Raw genomic sequence first — 21,922 nt, 5'->3', positions numbered from 1 at the left:
GGTATTGATAACATTTTTATAAAAGTGAAGCCATTGCACCAACACTAAGGCTGAGGCTGCCTTCACATGAGTTCAAGGCTATAGCGAGTCTTAATGCTGGGCCAAGCCCTGTCTCAACAAAAACAAGACAAAACTGCCTCTGTATCTATGTATATATATATTATATACACACATACATATGTATATACAATTTTAAAGTACCTTTTATGATGTATGCATGTGTGCATACATTTTCATCTGTGTAAGCTCAGGTGGCATCAGAGGATGACCTTCAGTCTACATGACTGCCTTCCATCTTGTTTGAGATGAGGGGGTAGGGGTAGGAGGGTGGATGGGTGGGGTGGGAGGAGTGATGGCTTTGGGGGATTCTCCTGTCTCCACTTCCTAGCTCTCTATAGCAGCAATGGATTGCAGACACGTGCTATGGTGTCTGGCTTTACGTGGATTCTGGGAATATGAACTCGGGTCCCCATGATTATACAGCAAACATCTTACCCACTGAACCAAATTTTCAGTCTGTCATTTGTAGAAATAATATTTCTTACACGGTTTTTACTTTTGTTTGGGTAGATGTGTCAAGTGATTATCTATAAATGTGTGTGTTTTACAGTCACACAAAATGAAACTAGCTTAAAGTGCTCCTTTAAATCTCCCTTTGAAAGGGACTGAATTTCACAGGAAGTTTCCTTCTCTGTGGCAATGCATTGTATGATGTGACAGCTACACTGTTTCCAGATAAGTTACTTGGGCTTGGAAACCTGAAGCTGACAAGTTCCTTGCTTCTGGGCAGCTGGCTCATTAATCTCTAGTCTCACTGGCCTGCCCATTCAGATGGTCAATAGTAACGGAAATGCCCTAAATGTTACTGATTTCCCATTGGGCTTCCCAGCACATACCACTTCAGTGTTCACCTTTTCCCCACCTACAGAATATACCTTCATTTCCTTGTCCTTACAGAGTCAACATTGTCATGTTTTCTTCCAACCTGGACCTGCAGAGTTCTGGCCACAGCTAGATTTACTGATATCTCCTTCCCTTCAGCACTTTCAATGCCCCATTTTCATAATTCTGAGGTCAACTATGATTAATATTCCTTTTCAAGGATGAGCATCTATACTTCTGTTTTCCAATCCCCCACCTCTCCCAGTTCTCTTCCTGGAAGTCCCATAGGTCCAAACCTTTATAATCTTGGGAAATGTTCTTAGGTGGAAATCAATCCCATAGTAGCTAGCAGAAGTAGACAACTCCTCAGCTTTGCTGCAGGTCACCCATTAAGGAAATGCAGAATAGAGTGTGGAAAGAGACTAGAATTTGCAGACAGGAAAGTCTTGGGTCATCACTTATTTCTGATATTGCTTTATCTTTGTTAAAGGTCCCATAATTTCTTATTATAATAACGCATTTATATGTGTAGGAGTACTGTAAGATCATCCAGTGGACACAATGTAGAATGATCAAGTTTAGTATTTCCATCTCAAACATTGATTTCTATGAGCTGGAGACCCTCAGACTTACCTAGATATCTTGAAATACATCATAAATTGTTATGGACTAGTCTTCACTCTGCAGAAATGGAGAACATTAAAACTAAATTCCTCCTTTCTGACTGTTGGTACAAGCTATTGCCCCATCTCTTTCTCCCACCTGTTCCTCTATGGGTGTATCATTGGTGTATAGTTTGATATACTCTGGGTCATAAATGTTCTCTATGGTAACTTCTCCCTATCTGCTCCAGATATTACTGGCTACAGAATAACCACAACCCCCACGAATGGGCAGCAGGGAAGCTCTCTGGAAGAAGTGGTTCATGCCGACCAGAGCTCTTGCACTTTTGAAAACCTGAATCCTGGCCTGGAGTACAATGTCAGTGTTTACACTGTCAAAGATGACAAGGAAAGTGCCCCTATCTCTGATACCATCATCCCAGGTAATAGAAAAATAAGCTGTTATCCTCAGAGTGGCAGTTTCAGTAGCAGTGGGTATTAGCATCTTAATCCCAGATAGCTGAGTGTGTCAGATATAGTTGGGATTTAATGCCAACTCCCAGTGCACGCTCCAAAACCATGAAGCCAAAGCAACTGTTTGGACGAAGGCTTTGCTGTTGCCTCTGCTTCACTGTCTGTGCTTCCCTGGGATGCTGTTTGTTGCCATGGGTATGTGACAAGTGCAGCCACGGCATTAACTCTGTACTGTTTGCTCACATGGAAAGATTACTAAACAGTGTCGTGTGTCTGTACCCAGTGCTGACAGGCGAAAAGTAATGTGGTAAATGCGTCCCATTGGGACATTTGTGCCTGATTTTATAGTTCATATCCACCTCCAACAGTTATCTAGAAAAAAGAAATACACTTGGTTGACAATTCAATTCTTCACCTTGCAGCTTCAAATCCTTTTTAAAATTGGAAGTGGGGTTAAAAAGACAAAGGAAGAAGTAAAGGCCAGTTCTACAGGGCTTTCTTTCTTTGAAAAACACCATCACAAAGGCCTATCTAGGGATAGGTTCATTGTTTGCCCCAAGTCTTTGATAGAATGAAAGCACTGAGCGCATTCTATTCCCCTCTGCAGTATTTTGGTATGCATTTATGAATACTAATTAAATTACATGAATTAAAATGTTGGCAGAGCCATGGGCTCAGGGCTGGCTGGCCTTGGCCTGACCAGGCTTTTGAGTGACACATTCAAACATAATGTTAATATGATGGCCACTATGCTGTCATGAGTATTGAACGTGTAAAATACATCAATTAAGCAGACAGTTTTTTTTTTTAAACCTTCTACTTTGTAAGATTTTATTTTCTTTTGAAAGATTTTGGATTCTTTTCTCTCAACATTGCCTGGTATCTCTTGCAGATATTTTGTCTAAGTTCTGAGAATGGTTTTGACATTGTAAATGTGTTTGATTTTGTTTTTAGAACTTAAATTAAAACTGTACCATTCAGGGACATTTCCTAAATGCAAGAAAGTCCCTAAAAGAACGTGGTAACCTGCCTTATTCTCCCAGGGAAGCAAATTCTTCATGATGCTTGGGAAGTCTTTTCAAATGATTTGGGACACATTGCATATTACCATCATTGCTTTACCATTCTGTCAATTTTACTACTGGTCACCTGATGTACACTGCTTTATTTTTTGCCTCTACTTTCCTTTTGCCTCCTCTTTGCTTTGTAACTCAATAGAGGTGCCCCAGCTCACTGACCTAAGCTTTGTTGATATAACCGATTCAACCATCGGCCTGAGGTGGACCCCGCTAAACTCTTCCACCATTATTGGGTACCGCATCACAGTAGTTGCAACAGGAGAAGGTATCCCTATTTTTGAAGATTTTGTGGACTCCTCAGTAGGATACTACACAGTTACAGGGCTGGAACCCGGCATTGACTATGACATCAGCGTTATCACTCTCATTAATGGCGGAGAGAGTGCCCCTACTACACTGACACAGCAAACGGGTGAATCTTGAAATCTTCTGTGTTTGAGACATGGATGGTGTTGCATGCTGCTCAGTCACTCTGGTTAAATCTGGATGTTTCTAGTGAGAAGCCAGATTGGCCTCAGAGATGGAGATGGGGCTGTTTCAGAGAAAAAGAATACTTTAACCTAGTTGAATGAAAGCATACATTAGTAGCCTCATGCACTTTCATTCAAACCACAGATATAAAGCTAGGGAAATCTGGATAGCTGATCTATGAAGTACAAAGTAGAAAAATTTGCAGACCGTGTGTTGTTTTTTTAAAGTATGAATACCAAGCTCTATGGTGAGCACTGGTTAATACTAAGAGACACCTCCAAAATGTGTGAATGGGTGTCTCCTCTTACCTTTTGATAAGCTGTCTCATAGCTAATAAAACACCCATCAAAAATTAGGGTGGAACGGAAGGAGGGTTTCAGAGGTAGGAAGATATAAACCATAAGACCTTCTAGATTGTGCTGCTATGCAAGGCAAGGAAACTCCTTTAACTAGAGTCTGGAGACCAGCATGCAACATCGTAAAGGTTCTCTGGCCTGCATGGTAAGAAACATGCTGAGAACCACTGTGCATGAGTCCCCTCACTTGTAAGTAGAGTTCACTGCCTGGATTTGTGGCAATGCAGTAGTTTGTAGACATCTCATTCCGGGAGATTGAGGGCCCCTTGTCTTTTTTGTCTGTGTGCATGTGTTTCTTTGGAAAGTACTGCTATGTCTCTTTGCTGTGTGGCAACTTAAGCCTCTTCAGCCTGGCATAAAAATTCTGAGTGGTATTAATGCACTAAAACAAACAAACAAACCTATTTGAAAATAAGTTAAAATTATAAATATTCTTTAAAATGCACCAGCGATGGCAGAAAGGTTAAAGGGGCCTAACAGTATTCTGTATAGTGTTTTGTTTTTTTAACATTAGTGTATCATGATTTAGATTAGATTTAGATTAGACTATTTGCATGATATTGACTGTTTTCTTTTGTGCATGAAATTCTGGTTTTTACCTTTCAGCTATTTTGTTAGCTTTAACTTTAAAAGTACATTAACTCAATCTTCCTTCCTATTTGAAATCAGCTGTCCCTCCCCCCACTGATCTGCGATTCACCAATATTGGTCCAGACACTATGCGTGTCACTTGGGCCCCACCTCCATCCATCGAGCTAACCAACCTGTTAGTACGCTACTCCCCTGTGAAGAATGAGGAAGATGTAGCAGAGCTGTCGATTTCACCTTCAGACAACGCAGTGGTTCTAACAAGTAAGCGCTCAAGCCTTCACATTTGGTATATACTTACCTGCAGCAGAACAAATGGCTTCTGAATTCTCTAGGAGGAGCATCTAAGACAAGGAGGGCTGTAACAGATTGACACACTATCCTGGTTTAATAGGCAGCCCTGTAAATTATGAAAGCTGTAGTGTTTCTGCTGGTGTGACAAACATTTGATCTCTACAAAATCATAGTGGAAAACACTGTCAGTGGAGTCCCAAGGCTTCCAACACATTCTACTCCCACATAAATACACACAAAAAAGTAAATAGCAAACGAATTCTGTAACTAAGGAAAGAGTACGAAAGGTGGTGTCGGCAAGTCTATTTTATTGTGCTTTCTTGTGTGATAGCATCATCAGCAGGTGATCTTAGAAACAGTGACTGGTTACTTGGGCAAGGGAGGGAGTTAGGACAGGATTTTCTATGGAAAGAGGCAGAAGTTTAGTTCGTAATTCAGAAAACGTCTGTTTTCAGAATTTCCCAGAAGGTTTAGAGTTCAGAAAACAACTGACATTAAATAGACAATTTTTAAAAATGTGCACTAGTGTTTTGCCATGGGAAGTTTTAGGCCCCCTGAAACTGGAGTAACAGACAGTTGTGAGCTGCCATGTGGGTGCTGGGACTTGAACCCAGGTCTTCTGGAAGAGTAGTCGGTGCTCTTAACTGCTGAGCCCATCTATCTCTCCAGCCCCTTAAATAGATAATTTATAGAAATTGTCATTTCCCATTCCCTACCATTTAGGAAGAGATTTTGTATTAAAGAAAGCAAGAGGTTGCAACATGTTGTTGTGCTTGGAATACACATGTTGCAATTTGTGTAAGGTTCCACATGAAAGGAAAATAGTGACATTTAAGTCTATTTCTTAGTAGTGGCCAGAAAACATCCTTTCTCGTTCAGATGTATCCCAGAGAATGAAACACAAAAAGGCAGCCAGGCAGACATAGCTTGCTTTCTGACTGAGAGCCAGAGCATCCAGATACGTGCTTGATTGACTATGGCCATAATGCTGTCTCTGTTACTAGGTACCACCATTACCCAGTATACTAGACCCTGAATGACATGTTGGCTCCACTCTAGCCAAACTCTGTCACATATTAATTGTGTATTTTAAGAGTCCTAATGCAATATGACCTTAAAGTGACTCTCTCCCTCTTAGATAAGTCATTATTGTCCTGTTTTAAATGTTAAGCAACTTGGTTCAGTGTAGTGAGCCCAGGGGTACTGGATATGTTGATTGTCTTGATTACAGTGATGGCCCCACAAGGACACGCATCCAATTTCTTCTAACGGTGCATTTAAATGTATGCAACATTGTACAACATGGAAGTCGCAGACCTCCCTTATAATGTTGTTATGATGGGTAAATGTTAATGCACAGTCTCTCAAAAAATTTCATCTGTTTCCCTTACTTAGTAGATGCACTTTAAATGGATGAAAGAGATAATAATGCACCATATCTACACTTGACTGAATTACATTTATACAGGTGGAACTGAGGGGCTTACGAGGCACAGGGAAAGGTGGCCCTTAACTACAGATGTTTCCAGGCGTAGACGCTCACTTAGCTACAAGTAGCCTATGGGAGCGAATGCTTGGCTATTTCATCAGATGGAATAGTCCAGGGAGTGCTGTGGTTTCTCATGCTTTCAAGTTTAAAGCAAGTCCCGCTTGCCTCTTTAGATCTCCTGCCTGGGACGGAATATTTAGTCAGTGTCTCCAGTGTTTACGAACAACACGAGAGTACCCCTCTTCGAGGAAGACAGAAAACAGGTGAGTCCTGTTGGCAACATGCTTATCAAGTAGTTCTCACCTACCAATTTTAAAAAACAAAATGATACACTGAGTCTAAAAATACATCTCCACCTTTTATGGTGTTGGTACATTACTTAAAATCTTTTTTTTTTTTTGAGTTATCATAAAGTAATGGGTTTCACTGTGGTATCTTTACATGATCTGTTAACCCTCCTCTTCCCTGTTCCCCATGCCACTCCTCCTGGTCCCCACCTTCCCTGTGGTAATGTACTGCCCCCTTTTGCTCTCATGTCACCTTGTCACTTCTATTCTATGACTCCTTTTCACCCTTCCCTATTAAGGCATCCATTTCTCTTCTACACTCCCTTCTCTAGTTTCATGCCCTATGCTCCTCACACACGTGCATATATACATAGAAGAAAATTAAAGCCCAGCAGTGGTGGTGAACGCCTTTATTCTGGCACTCAGGAGACAGAGGCAAACGGATGTCTGTGAGTTTCCAGGCCAGCCTGGTCTATTGTCAGGACAACCTCCAAAGCTACAGAGAAACCTTGTCTTGAAAAACAAGGGAAGAAAGAAAGAAAGAAAAGAAACAAACAAACAAACAAACAAAAAACCCAAAAAGATAATTCAAATTTATGGATCCACATAACAGAAAACATGTTATTTGTCTTTTTAACAGTGGATTACTTTGCTTAACATAATAATTTCTGGTCCCATCCATTTTCCTGTAAATTTAATTTCTCATTATGTATTAATAATATTCCTTTGTGTATATGTATCAAATTTTCTTCTTCCTTCATTCTTTCCTTTTCTTCTCCCTTTCTTTTTTTTTTTCTTGGTTTTTCAAGGCAAGGTTTCTCTGAACTCTGGCTGTCCTAGAACCAGGCTGGCCTCAAACTCAGATATCCACCTGCCTCTGCCCTTGAAAATATAACTACTCACGTATGATACAGAAATCTACTATAATTGCACATATTTCAATTACTTTGAAGAAGAAAAAATATAAATGAATATACCAGTTCAGACATAAAGAAAGATGTTGTCTTTTGTTCCCCTCCTTGGTTGGGAAAAAAAACAGGTCTTGATTCCCCAACTGGTTTTGATTCTTCTGATATCACTGCCAACTCGTTCACTGTCCACTGGGTGGCCCCTCGCGCTCCCATCACCGGCTACATAATTCGCCATCATGCTGAGCAGTCTGTTGGAAGACCTAGACAAGACCGAGTGCCTCCCTCTCGGAATTCTATCACCCTCTCCAACCTCAACCCTGGTACCGAGTACATTGTCAGCATCATTGCTGTTAATGGCAGAGAGGAGAGCGCCCCATTGATTGGCCAGCAATCAACAGGTAATTTTGGTTTTTTCGATCTGCAAAGAAATTCCTTTGTATGGACTTTGTATGGTTTGGTGTAGCCTGTAAAAAAGCTTCCTGTCACCTTAGCTGGCATCGACACAGAAAGGGCAGTGACAGAGCCAGGCATTGTGATGCATGTTTTTGATCCCAGCACTTGGGAGGCAGAGGCAGGAGGATCTCTGAGTTGGAGGTCAACTTGGGCTACAGAGCATCCTCTCAATAAAAAGGGGAAGGAGGTGGTGACAGAATCTGTGGCAACTATATCTCCCTCTTAGAATACATTTTAAAAGATTTTTTTTTTCTACCCTGAGAAATTTTTACTGGATTCACTTATCTATGTTTTGGAGTTTTTGCTGGTCAGTTTTTTATAGTGTTTTGAGACAGTTTCATAGCCCAGATTGACCCAGAACTGACTCTGTAGCCCAGGCTTATCTAAGTAAGATACCCCTACCTGAACTTATGAGTGCTGGAGTTACAGGCACAAGCTACTGCTCCCAGCTTGGATATTTGTTAGCTTTTAGTAAAGTTTCATTCAAAAACATATTATGATCCCAAAGTTACTGTAAACCTGATTTTCAGTTGGGCTTGGCAGCACAGAGCTGTAATCCTAGATACTCAGGAGGCTGGGGCAGGAAGATAGATAGGGCAAGGCCATTCTGGGCTGCTGTGAGTTCAAAGTTAGCCTGTGCAATTCAGTGAGGCCTTGTCTCAGAATTAAAAGTTTTTAAAAGAGGTTCTCTGGCTGTAGGGTATTGGTAGAGTACTTTGTCTGGCTCGAGTCAAGCCCTAGATTATGCAGATGTCTGTATGCATATAGATTTGTTTTCAGTGACAATGATTGGGAGGCCTATTATCATTATAATTATATCTTAGTTACCAATAGATATGTCTGATTACTACTTCCAAGTAGTACATAGTTAAGAGTGCATGGTCTAGTACCACTGTTAAGTTTTTATAACTTTTCTGTGATTTAAATTATTTTCCAAAGAGAATGTTGAGGAAAAAGAATCCACAATTTTATCACAATTTGGACAGTCTCCTTAATCCTCTTTCCTTCTTCGTAGTTTTTAATTCTGCTAATTTAGTGTCTATATCTTTATATGAAGGAAATGTAACAGTTATATCCTGGAAAAGAACAGAGAGTGAGTCTGAGCCTTCTTGGAAGTTATAGACGTAAAATATTTTCCTATGATTTTTCTAGTTTCTGACGTTCCAAGGGACCTGGAAGTCATCGCCTCCACTCCTACCAGCCTGCTAATCAGCTGGGAACCGCCTGCTGTCTCCGTGCGCTATTACAGGGTCACCTATGGAGAGACAGGTGTGTTCATTTAGTGCAGTTCCACGCTGAAGGGATCAGAGTCTGGGAAGTTAACTTGGAAACCTGGCAGTGGGTTTGGGATTAAATGCAAGCAGGTCCATTTAGAAAACTTCTTGTTTTTTTCCTGTCCAAAAATATATGGGAACTATGTATAATCGATTGTCAAATGAGGTTGAGGAGTTGCCTATACACTACAGAGCTGAGGGGGAAAGTTTATACATTCACAAAAATTATCATTGGTAATTCTTATATTTTCTTCTCTGTTCTCTAAATTTAACGAATCTTTTGTTAGCGGTTTTGAAAAGAATGCAATTCATTCAGTTTAAGGTTGAGTAGGCCACAGTCTTGCCCCCCTTTTCCATTTAAAAATTAATTAAAAATATAATTACAATGCTTCCTCCTTCCCTTTTCCTCTCTCAAACCCTCCCATGCCCTTTTCCCACCACTCCCTTTCAATTTCTTAGCCTCTTTTTTCTTATTTTCACACACACACACACACACACACACACACACACACACACACACACACACACACACACGGAATGCCCATGCACTCCCACAAGAATGTATAAATACAACCTACTGAGTCTGTGTAGTGTTGCTTATGTATACATGATACTACTTGGTATTTTATAATCAACTAGGGAGTTCATTCCTGGGAATTTCTTCACCTTTTGCCTGTTAATCTACAACTCAGTGACATTTTAACCCAGGGATGTTAAAATGACATTAGCATGCTCTAGAGTTCTCCCGATTTTTATATACTTAGCAGGGCTTACTATATGCATAAATATACTTGTCAGTTCAGGCTATGTTAGAGCAGCACTTCTCAAAAGGCAAGTTGTAAGTAGCAGTGATTTACATAATGCTTTCAGTGTGTTAATAATATTGGAGTGACTCCTGGGCTACTCAAAGTTCCCACTGACCCCTTTCACACAGGTGGAAATAGCCCTGTCCAGGAGTTCACTGTGCCTGGGAGCAAGTCTACAGCCACCATCAACAACATTAAAACTGGAACAGATTATACCATCACCCTGTATGCTATCACTGGCCGTGGGGACAGTCCAGCTAGCAGCAAGCCGATTTCCATCAATTATCGAACAGGTACAAGCTTCTTGTCTGGGATGACACAGGGTTATTCATGAAGATGGTATCACAGTATTCTTCCCGAGGTATTTTCTTCATCACAAAATTGATTTTCCTGTAGTTTTGTGTGGTGCTGGGGACCAAACCCAGCATCTTATATATGCTAAACAAGCACTCTCTCACTGAACTACACCTTCAAACCTGATTAATTTTCTTAATAAGCCTGTAGCTAGCAACACCTATAAGTGACAGAATTTTGTGGCAAATGTACAAAATAAGAGCAGACATCTTTGTCTTGTGTTTTTAACTGCTACACTCCATGTATCAGCAATAGACATAAGACAGAGAGTGTATTCATAAATACCCATAGAAGGTAGAGGACCAAGCCCAACCTGAGATATAGTGTTTTGTTTGTGGAATGAAATAATCATGTTGAAAATAGTTGTAATAGTGTCTGGATATGTGTCTTTCTGTCTTCAAGCTAATCTTACTTTTGTCAACAGAAACATCTACAATACATTAATAGAAGTGAAAGATCATTTATATACACACTAGAGCTAAAGACAGGACCTTGTCCAGTCCTGCCCTCAAATACTGGGATCTCCCTGGTTTCTTTTTTTGCTTACAGAAATCGACAAGCCATCTCAGATGCAAGTGACCGATGTTCAGGACAACAGCATTAGTGTCAGGTGGCTGCCTTCAAGTTCTCCTGTGACGGGTTACAGAGTGACCACCACTCCCAAAAATGGCCCGGGACCATCAAAAACTAAAACTGCTGGTCCAGGTAAGAAAAGCCAGTGTGTCAAATCTAGCAGGATAAACCCAGTAAGAGCCCAGAAGGTTTTTTTTGTTTTGTTTTTGTTTTTTAAGACAGGGTTTCCCTGTGTGGCTTTAGAGCCTGTCCTAGCACTCATTCTACAGATGAGGCTGGCATTGAACTAACAGAGATCCCTCTGCCTCTGCCTCTGCCTCTGCCTCTGCCTCTGCCTCTGCCTCTGCCTCTGCCTCTCTGCCTCTCTGCCTCTCTGCCTCTCTGCCTCTCTGCCTCTCTGCCTCTCTGCCTCTCTCTCTGCCTCTCTGCCTCTCTGCCTCTCTGCCTCTCTGCCTCTGCCTCTGCTTCTGCCTCTGCCTCCTGAATGTTGGAATTAAAGGTGAGTGCTACCACTGCCCAGCCCCTGAAGGTTTCATTTTAAGTGTTCTATGTGGTATGTGTTGTGTTCTCACTCATAGACTGCTGCCAGCTCATTTCACAGGGCAAGTTTTAGTGTCCATATATTTCTGGTTTTGTTTTTTATCCAGTTTTGTATAGTCATGTGGACACTCCTCAAATCCTTAAGTCACCAGGAAGAGAAGGATGGACTGACATTGTAGAACCTTCTAGATCTGATGTTTTTATTAAGACAAAACTACTTCCAAAATTATGATCTCAAGGCAATTTCTTAAGGTCAATTTAATTTCTTTCATTTTTTTTTCCTTCAAGAATAGCCTCATTAATTTTGGGGGCATCATGTTAAATCGTAAAGTTTATTCTTGAATATGATCTTGCTAAAGTATGATAAACTTTTTTTTTTTTTAAGACAGGGTCTCATGAAGTCTGTGCTGTCCTTGAATGCACTGTGTAGCCAAGGATGACCTTAAATTTCTGAGTCCTTTGTCTGTATCTCCTAAGTGCTAGTACTATGGGCATACAATTTACTGTGGTCCTGGGTTTCAAAGCCTGGGTTTGTTCATACGAAGACAACACTCTACCAATTCAGCTACATTTCTCAGCCCTAGTATGTTAAACTCCTGTGACCAGTGCACAGGTTTTCCCAGGAGGAAATGGGTATCTGACTTTCCCAAGAGGGATAGGTGCTTCGTGACTGTTGTACACATCTGCTTTTCATTACACTATCTCGGAAGTGGCTTGGGTAGCTTTCTAAACCTGCAATTGCCTCTCCTTCCTTTGCAGATCAAACAGAAATGACTATTGAAGGCTTGCAACCCACAGTGGAATATGTGGTTAGTGTCTATGCTCAGAATCAGAATGGAGAAAGCCAGCCCCTCGTTCAAACTGCAGTAACCAGTACGTAACCAATACTTGGTTTCTACTTCCAAAGTCATTTCATTTGGAGGGGGGGCGTGTCTGGATGCCTCCTGCATGTCTTTTGCCATTATATACAGGGAAAGGCAACATGCTGGCTGGTTCATATCTTGAGATGAGCCCTTAGTGAATAGTTTTTTTCCTTCTTGCCATACAGTGAGTTTTCAGGGAAAACCATTGTTAGTGTTGCCAACAACAGCTGCTGTGCTTTCAATTTCCTTTGCTCAAACAGCCTCAGCAAAATCTTATTTGCCTTCAGCAAATCTATGGAATATTTCTCTAGGACTGATTTTTTTCTATGACTGGGTGGTAAAGTTGACGGAAGTACCCCATGAAGCCGTTGTGTTTGGAGGACTTTGAGCTGGACCAGCATTTTCCCATAAATACTTAATAGAGAGAGAGCAAAAAAGAGAGAAGCCTTTGAGAAAGATTATCATAGTCTAAATTGAACATTGAAAATCAACTTTACCATTTCCAAGATATAGAAAATCCAGGTCTATGAGACTAACATCACATTGCAAAATCAAATCTTGATAGAATATCTTGAAATTAATAAAAATTTCCTTTGTGGGGACCTTTTGTGGGTGTCTACACACCTCATGCACACCTATGTTTTAATAAGAAAGGTGACACTAAATATTCCAACCTCCCCCCACCAAAGGCTCTTAAGCAAATGTCAAATAACTGTCTATTTTAATAGTGTGATAATTGGAGTTTAATTCATCAAAGAAAATGGTATCTGCAGAACTGCTTTGCACGGTATAAAAATATGCTTGTTTCACAACTTGGCTTTTCACATAACCTCTTACCATTAATTTGCCTAACAGACATTGATCGCCCTAAAGGACTGGCATTCACTGATGTGGATGTCGATTCCATCAAAATTGCTTGGGAAAGCCCACAGGGGCAAGTTTCCAGGTACAGGGTGACCTACTCAAGCCCTGAGGATGGAATCCATGAGCTTTTCCCTGCACCTGATGGTGAAGAAGACACTGCAGAGCTACAAGGCCTCAGGCCGGGTTCTGAGTACACAGTCAGTGTGGTTGCCTTGCACGATGATATGGAGAGCCAGCCCCTGATTGGAATCCAGTCCACAGGTATATCGTTAACTGCACCACCTGGGTGCTCATGGGAGCAGCGGCTTTAAGCCTTGCTGACATTGTACTTCACTGAGCTATTGATTCCCATGTTAGGGAGAGTAGGGAAATGCCCTCAAACTCTTAGGAAAGGCCCTCTTTACTGAGGAATGGTAACACACAATAAAAGTTAGGTGATGTTTCCTTACCTAAGTCTAGTAAAAAGACATTTGAAGTAGCTTAGCATATGTATGCAAATATACTAAGTATCTGTATATTTGAAGACCATAAAGCAAGACATCTGAAGATGATACTAAACTGTGGATTGTTTCCTAAGTGACACACCTCTGTAGTTACCCTCCCTCTAGAGGAAAGAAGTCTAGAATCATTGAGCTTACTCTGAGGAATGACCCTAAACCAGGCATTTCCTTGCAGTGTGATCTAAGAAGGCATGGGTAAGCTCTTCCCTGCCCAGACAGCCTGTGCTGGTGTGTCATTTGCTTAAAGGGTTCTGATACAAACACACACAGGATAGAGTCGCTAGGGCAAGTGCTTCCTCCAATCCTTTGTCCTCTTGTGCTTTACTCCTGAATCAGGGTTGGAATGCTCAAAGCGTGTAGAGGTGACAGTCTGTGTTGCTGCTCTTTGCTTCTCTTTCCTGCCTCTATTGTCAACCAATTTTCTTCTTATGCCGCACCGCAGAGAATACTTCAAATTTAGCAGCGATATTTGCCATGGGGTCCAAATATAAAGGAGACAATAAAAACATAATTCCATCTCTTAGATGGAATACTCTGTGAAATGGTTTACCATACAAAGATAAATTTATATAAAGAAGGGGCCATTGCTCATCTTTTTTTCATACAAAAGAAAAAAATCAATTGTAATGACCAATACGACAATTCAATTCGTGGTTTTTGCAGGGGTAGGGAGATAAAACATTTTAAAACCCAAAGTCTATTAGAGTCCTGACATTTACCCAGGTGTTTCCAGAGACTCTGAGAATTGCTGTATAAAATACACTTCCCTCTGGTGTATTCCTTCTTATTACCTGTTTGTGCTGAATCTCTGCTGGGCCAGGGAGTCCCCCAGCCCATACAAGAACAACCCATTCTACTTAAAATTCACTTTATTTTCCCCTTTCCCCATTCCCTATAAGATAATCTTTTAACCAATGACCATCCTGACAGCCATTCCTGCTCCAACCAACCTGAAGTTCACTCAGGTGACACCCACCAGCTTCAGTGCCCAGTGGGTGGCACCCAATGTTCAGCTCACTGGCTATCGAGTGCGGGTGACCCCGAAGGAGAAGACAGGACCAATGAAGGAAATCAACCTTTCTCCAGACAGCTCATCAGTGGTTGTATCTGGGCTCATGGTAAGATGTGAGCTTCCATCCCTGTAATAGGAAATAGGTCATTTCGTTGCATCAGAGAGTAGAAATGTAATCTCAATAAATCAAATACCATTATAAATGTATACAATAGAATCCTTTTATGTTGAGCCAAGGTTTTCTAGGTGACTACTGGATTATGATGGTAAAAGTAGCATTGAATTTTGTGCAAAATTCTTATTTTTTGTTTTGTATTTTGAGATAGGGTTTCTCTGTGTAGCTTTGCAGCCTATCCTGGCACTCGCTCTGTAGACCAGGCTGGCCTCAAACTCACTGAAATTTGAGTGAGTTTGCCTCCCGAGTCCTGGGATTAAAGGCGTGTGCCACCAATGCCGGTGAATTTTGTACAATTCTTATACAGATATTAATGAGTATTCTGCTTATTTTAAAAGGTTGTATTCCATAGAGATCAATTTATATATCCACTGGTTGAATTTATGGCTTTTATAGTAGCATTCTTCAGTTACTAACAACCTAACTTGACACTACCCTCATTAAAACATTTAAAAATTAGCTGGGTGTGGTAGCACATGCCTCGAATCCCAGCACTAAGAAGGCAGAAGCAGGTAAATCTCTGAGTTCGAGGCCAGTCTGATCTACAGGATGACTTCCAGGACAGCCAGAGATACAGACAACAAACACCATTTCAAACTCTTTCTAGATGTGCAGAAAATTAATGAGGATCCTAAGGAGTGGATGCACATCTTGACCCAAGACCAATTCTAGGGGAAGCAGTAGAAGAGAGCCCAGAGACAGAATAGAAACTCTTTCTTGCCTCTTTGCGATCAGAAAATAACTGGAAAGATAGTCATGGTTTATACCTGTCAGCCACCTCCAATGACTCCTTTGTCTCCTGATGCACTGGGATTATAGATGTACAATCATAACTGGTAGACCAGGCTGGCCTTAAGTTCACAGAGATCTAAGCACCTTTGCCCACCAAGTGCTGGGATTAAAGGCCTCACTATACCTGGCATTGTTATGTGCATGTTGGAGATTGGAACTCTGGTTCCCATAAAGGAAAACGAAACAAGCAAACAACAAAAAACTCCTAATACTGATTTTTCTAATTTTTTTTTACTATCACTTTAGTATAAATATGTAATTTGTAGATTGCTTGGACTTAACCCCTGAGAACATTTTAAAATTCATCCAGTTTAAATCTGTTAGCAATCATGGGTAAAAGTGAAGTTAATCTGAGAATTTGAAGTGTTGTGGGTTTTGCAGATTGTCTTTTATAATGTCTGCATTTCTCCAGTGCTTCAGCAGAACTCTCTAGGCTTTATGCAATACCATTTATGCTTCTCATGACCTTATTCCTAGGTGGCCACCAAATATGAAGTCAGTGTCTATGCTCTCAAGGACACACTGACAAGCAGACCAGCTCAGGGAGTCATCACAACTCTAGAGAGTAAGTAATCAAACATTCTAATATTGGCAATACTTCAGTGTAAGTAAAAATGGAAGGTCAGTAAGTGATCTCTTAGACTACACATTTAACGATAGAATCTGGAGACTGATATAATAGCTGATCTTTTTGATAATCTACTTTGCATGCCATCCAGAAATTGGCCTGCTAAAACAAAATGGAAGCCCTTCACTCTGGTGGGTTAAAACCCACAGCTGGTTTATACTCTGTGAGGATTTGTTTTCATAGAGATCGGTCTGGGGAGGATGAACTGGCTTCGATGCAGGACAGATGGGGCTAACTTAGGTCCATGTCTAGTTCTCTGCTTTATCAATAACCCAATGACCATTCTTTCAGCAGTCATGTACAGTGTCAGTTTGATCATCTGTGGAATGATGAAGGGAGAAGTTGTGAAGCCTTTTAGAAATGACAGAGGACTTCTAGCAATGCTTGTGTTATTACTAATAAGCTATGTTATGGTTCCCACCACACAGTTTTACAATACAGTGAATTAATCATTGTACCACTTGTTTGAAATATTTCTGGATACTCTAGACTCAGCCCTGAGAACCACTGGCAGTATTGATAAAGCTTTTTCAGTTCCTTCAAAGGAAAGACATGAGTAGAGAATATTTCCATATTTCCTAAATACCGTTAACCTTTCTTTCTGAATGCCCAGTGTCGGTAACCTACACATTATTAATCAGTGTATCTCCTGAAGTGAATGTATTTGCATAATGAGGAAGTGTTTCAAAACATCAAAACATTACATGCATTAATCTTTAGCTATGCTTCTCCACAGATGTCAGTCCTCCAAGAAGGGCCCGTGTCACAGATGCTACAGAGACCACCATCACTATTAGCTGGCGAACAAAGACCGAGACAATCACTGGCTTCCAAGTTGATGCCATCCCAGCCAATGGCCAGCCCCCTGTTCAGAGGACCATCAGCCCAGACATCAGAACCTATACCATCACAGGTCAGTGTGCCCAGCGGTCTGACTGTGTCCCTACAGCATAAACTGGCTGGTTAGTTATTCCAAGACCAGTGTTTTATGAGAACACAGTTTGAAAATGTGATTGCCATCACATGATATTTTACTTCCTGGCTTTCATTTGACCTATAAAGTCACCATTTTTTTCACAAAAAATTATTGTTTAAAGAAAATGCACACCTGTAGTCACAGGCAGGAGTCTGGGGCAGGAGGATGTGAATTTGAAACCAGACATAATGAAACCCTAGTTTTGTTCTTTAAGTTAATTCAAAAATCAAAAAGATACAAAATAGTAGTGTATAGCTCTCTTAGCATTAGCATGACTAGATTTTTTAAAAGTATAATGAAATTTATAATTACAAACAGCACTACACACCTAGTGGTGGTCACACACTCCTTTAATACCAGAACTTGGGAGGCAGAGGGCAGATAGATCTGAGTTTGAGGCCAACATAGTCTACAGAGCAAGTTCCTGGAAGGCCAGGACTACACAGAGAAAACCTCTTTCAAAAAACCAAAAAAAAAAAAAAAAAAGAGAGAGAGAAAAAACCCAAAACCAAAAACCAAACAGCACACAGCACTACATATAATAAAGGTAAAAGTATAACCACAGATTAATAATTGGAGGCCAGTATCAGGGACATAAATGGCTATCTTTTCAGATGGGTTTCCTCATTAACAGTTAGTGTCCACACTGTGATACACTTTACTGTTCCTCTGTGGAGCGATTCAGTAGCCTACAAAAATATGGGAGTCAAGGAAATGGCAGGCAAGCATAAGAACTCTACAAAAAAATAAGAACAGGTAAAAAGGTGTGTCTTTTTAAATTCCAGGTTTACAACCAGGCACTGACTACAAGATCCACGTGTACACTCTGAATGACAATGCCCGGAGCTCCCCTGTCATCATCGATGCCTCCACTGGTAACTATACTTTTTTTATTAAGGAAATGTCAGCTGATACACATTGTAATCAGCCACGTAAACTTTAGAACTAATTGGGAAGCTGGAATTTCCATGCCATAGCTCCCAGGACCCTCAAGTTCTCCCTACTCGATTTGCTAGGGCTGGGCGCAAGTGTGAATAGTTTCATGGGCCATTCATTTTCTAAGACATCGTTTTGTTTTCCTTCAGCCATTGATGCACCATCCAACCTGCGGTTCCTGGCCACCACACCCAACTCCTTGCTGGTATCATGGCAGGCGCCCCGTGCCAGGATTACTGGCTACATTATCAAGTATGAGAAGCCTGGATCCCCTCCCAGAGAAGTGGTCCCTCGACCCCGCCCTGGTGTCACAGAGGCCACCATTACTGGTATTGTTTCCATGCTGTGATTTGTTTTTCCCCTTAGTCACAATTACCCCTCACCCATAATACTCCCTGGCACTCTAGAAGGCATTCTTTTTCTTAGGGACAGCAATGATCTCAAAAGGTATGAGTGTCTAAGCATGTTATGGTATTGGTAGATGTATTGCTCTTTGATGTAAATTCATCTATTTCTTCATTATTTTTGCTCCCCCAAATAAGATAAATCATAGGTGTTGAAATCCCTATAGAACTGACAGAAATCAGGAATCACAGCTTCTTTGCTATATTTGCGGAACAAGAAAATAGAATCTGGTATGAGAAGACTTGAGCTAGGTTTTTGCACTGTTATTGAAGGCTGCCAGTGACTAGGCCAAAATAGAAGCCTGGAGTCCATGATGCTCTCTCCCAGATGTATATTCTACCAGTGGCACACAGTGTTGATAGGTTATCTGCTATCAATACTGTCAATCAATACTATCCATACAGAAAGACTATTCCAGTGAGATTACCGTGAACTGCTTTTTCAAGTGTCAGCTGTGATGGGAAGATGATTAGCTGGCCGAGTGGCCTTTGTGTGCAGAGTCTCTTGAGTGTAGAGAGGAGAGAAGCTGATGTTACCTTTTAAGACTCAAGAGACAGTGGGAAGGAATGCTTGCTCCCCCTAGCCTCTGCCAATCGATGACTCCTGCTTGACTGAGTCTGCCATTGTAATGAAATGGCTGTGTTTCTTATCAGGTCTGGAGCCAGGAACCGAGTACACCATCTACGTCATTGCCCTGAAGAACAACCAGAAGAGCGAGCCTCTGATTGGAAGAAAAAAGACAGGTAAAGACTGATAACCAATGGTCAGTTTGCAGGGTGATGTTCTCTACATTATGACATGTTTTTCATGGATTATTTTTTTCTAGCAGTATGGCATATTTATTTCTCTACGACCGAAACCCTTATTCACCTTTCTGAAATTCAAACTAGATGGTTTGAATTGGAGGAAAAACTTTATAATGGTGGAAGTAAAAGCTTCCCTGTTTGTCTTGATTTATTACTTGGTTTCTGAAATTTCAAAGCTTAATTGGAGCAGAGGTGGCTTTCTGTGGGGCTCAGCGGTTCAAAGCTTTGTCTGTATGAGAAGTTTGTACTAACATTTTTTTTTTCCTGTCTGAACTATAAAGAAATCTGTGAGGAAAATCAAGATTTCTTTCTAGAAAGTGGTTTGTGATTTGAGAACTGCTGACTGTCTCGGAGCCTTGATTGGGTTGACAAACTGTTGTCGCCTGGATTGATGGAGATTGTTGCCTGGATTGATGGTGATTGTTGCTTCTTCCTTGAGCTTAACTCGCTTTGCTTTTTTGGCTCTAACCTCTCTTGGCTAGATGAGCTTCCCCAACTGGTTACCCTTCCACACCCCAATCTTCATGGACCAGAGATCCTGGATGTTCCCTCCACAGTTCAAAAGACCCCCTTCATCACCAACCCTGGGTATGACACCGAAAATGGTATACAGCTTCCTGGCACAACCCACCAACAACCCAGTGTTGGGCAACAAATGATCTTTGAGGAACATGGCTTTAGGCGGACCACACCACCCACCGCTGCCACCCCCGTCAGGCTTAGGCCAAGACCATACCTGCCGAATGTAGATGAGGAGGTCCAAATCGGTCATGTTCCCAGGGGAGACGTAGACTACCACCTCTACCCTCACGTTCCGGGACTCAATCCAAATGCCTCTACAGGACAAGAAGCTCTTTCTCAGACAACCATCTCTTGGACGCCATTCCAGGAGAGTTCTGAGTACATCATTTCATGCCATCCTGTTGGCACCGACGAGGAGCCCTTACAGGTAACTCACTTTTTCTATTTGTAACTTTGTCCCCAGAAAGGAGTCAACCAGAAGCGCTCAAAGTTGTCCTGTCAGATGTCTACTCTCCCAGGATTCTTAGAAAGATGTCACAACTCTCAGAGTTGTGGGGTTTTTTTTGTTTGTTTTTGTTTTGTTTTTTTTTTCTTATCTCATTGTGGCTATGGAGGATAAGCCAGAGAGCATCACTGAGTTTGACTCCATAGAGAGAATGAAATTGTTTTTATTATTGTCATACACCGGAGGCTACTTAGTGAGATGGATTAAAAATGATCATGGAAAAGAAGGAGAAATATTCTACTTTTATATGAAAGCTGAAATGCCACCCTGTCCTTGAAGAGTCACATCATCTATGATGTGTCTAGGATGATTAGGTGAACCTTTGGGTACTAGCTTTTATGAGAGACTGAGTCTCCAAAACTCTATTCTTTAATTTGTCCCATAGGTGCTAGGAGCAATTTTGTTGTGGTATTTTTAGAAAGTGGCAGAAATTTAAAAACTGACTTTACGGGGGACATTTGTGAGCTTAGAAACTTCACCCTGGGGATATGCCAGTGTTTTAGGAAAATCCAGGTTCTGGTGTGATGGCACCTGGCATGGCATGCACTTACCTCCTGTGGTGTCCATGTTATGAAGGGGGTTTTGCTAGGAGCTCGAGGGAGCCACAGGATTCAGGGGAGGCTGGTATAGCTGAGGGTTTCTGGTAATTGTGGACCACCTAGGTAGAAAAATCTAGCAGAACCTCATTTAACATCTTGTCTTGACTGGGGGAGAATCCTATATACCTCCCCACCTTGCTCTCCCTTTATTCTTTTTTAAGCAGGGAGGGTTACTAGTAGAATAGGGGAACTTATGCCTGTTTGTCACTGTCATGCTTTCTCTCCCAACTTTGGATGTACAGTTCCAAGTTCCTGGAACTTCTACTAGCGCCACTCTGACCGGCCTTACCAGAGGGGTCACCTACAACATCATAGTTGAGGCGCTGCAAAACCAGAGGAGGCACAAGGTTCGGGAAGAGGTTGTCACCGTGGGCAATGCTGGTAGGTACACTGCTGTCATGGGCAGGCACATGCTTTTTCTTTTTTTCTCAGAATTTTTTAATTTGAATTAGAAACAAGATTGTTTTACATGACAATCCTAGTTCCCTTCTCCCTCCTGTCCACCCCTACCACCACCACCCCCCAATTAAAACCCTATCTATCACATATCCTTTCTGCTCCCCCTGGATGGTGAGGCCTTCCATAGGGTGTCGTCAGAGTCTCTCGTATCCTTTGGGATAGGGCCTAGACCCACCCTGTGTGTCTTGGCTCAGGGAGTATTCCTCTATGTGGAATGGCAGGCACATGCTTCTTGCTGGATCAACCGAGAGAAGGCTTTGTCTCTTGTTCCTAGTTATCTTTGAATTTGGGAAAGTTATGACTGCACAATAGCAGATAATTTCCCCTTGTGTAATCCTAGGGTGTTCACTAACTCATATGTATGACTGACAGGCTTTCAGTGACAGGATGACAGGCCTGTCCAATACTCTTTGTCCTTCCTACTGAGTATCTAGTTGATAGAGGCAA

General features: G+C 41.4%; 1 protein-coding gene across 12 annotated transcripts in view; it reads left to right on the top strand.

Annotated features, from left to right (window-relative positions):
• Fn1 (fibronectin 1) overlaps nucleotides 1-21,922 on the top strand; it is a 68,798-nt gene that overhangs the window by 38,149 nt on the left and 8,727 nt on the right. The window contains exons 24-41 of one of the 12 annotated variants that reach the window (XM_027397162.2): nucleotides 1,736-1,927; nucleotides 3,177-3,449; nucleotides 4,534-4,716; nucleotides 6,409-6,498; nucleotides 7,562-7,831; nucleotides 9,039-9,155; nucleotides 10,095-10,259; nucleotides 10,870-11,025; nucleotides 12,193-12,306; nucleotides 13,152-13,421; nucleotides 14,591-14,778; nucleotides 16,117-16,204; nucleotides 17,004-17,180; nucleotides 18,029-18,118; nucleotides 18,329-18,508; nucleotides 19,238-19,327; nucleotides 20,233-20,339; nucleotides 21,259-21,397. In XM_027397162.2, the coding sequence (XP_027252963.1) occupies nucleotides 1,736-1,927; nucleotides 3,177-3,449; nucleotides 4,534-4,716; nucleotides 6,409-6,498; nucleotides 7,562-7,831; nucleotides 9,039-9,155; nucleotides 10,095-10,259; nucleotides 10,870-11,025; nucleotides 12,193-12,306; nucleotides 13,152-13,421; nucleotides 14,591-14,778; nucleotides 16,117-16,204; nucleotides 17,004-17,180; nucleotides 18,029-18,118; nucleotides 18,329-18,508; nucleotides 19,238-19,327; nucleotides 20,233-20,339; nucleotides 21,259-21,397 (2,889 nt within the window). Of the gene's footprint in view, nucleotides 1-1,735; nucleotides 1,928-3,176; nucleotides 3,450-4,533; nucleotides 4,717-6,408; nucleotides 6,499-7,561; nucleotides 7,832-9,038; nucleotides 9,156-10,094; nucleotides 10,260-10,869; nucleotides 11,026-12,192; nucleotides 12,307-13,151; nucleotides 13,422-14,590; nucleotides 14,779-16,116; nucleotides 16,205-17,003; nucleotides 17,181-18,028; nucleotides 18,119-18,328; nucleotides 18,509-19,237; nucleotides 19,328-19,872; nucleotides 20,340-21,258; nucleotides 21,398-21,922 lie in introns of all 12 variants that reach the window. The other 11 variants (XM_027397157.2, XM_027397156.2, XM_027397165.2 and 8 more) reach the window with 11 other exon arrangements.

This window comes from Cricetulus griseus, chromosome 2 (genome assembly GCF_003668045.3).
Source record: "Cricetulus griseus strain 17A/GY chromosome 2, alternate assembly CriGri-PICRH-1.0, whole genome shotgun sequence".
NCBI classification, from domain to species: domain Eukaryota; kingdom Metazoa; phylum Chordata; class Mammalia; order Rodentia; family Cricetidae; genus Cricetulus; species Cricetulus griseus.
This window is presented reverse-complemented; position numbering and strand designations above follow the sequence as displayed.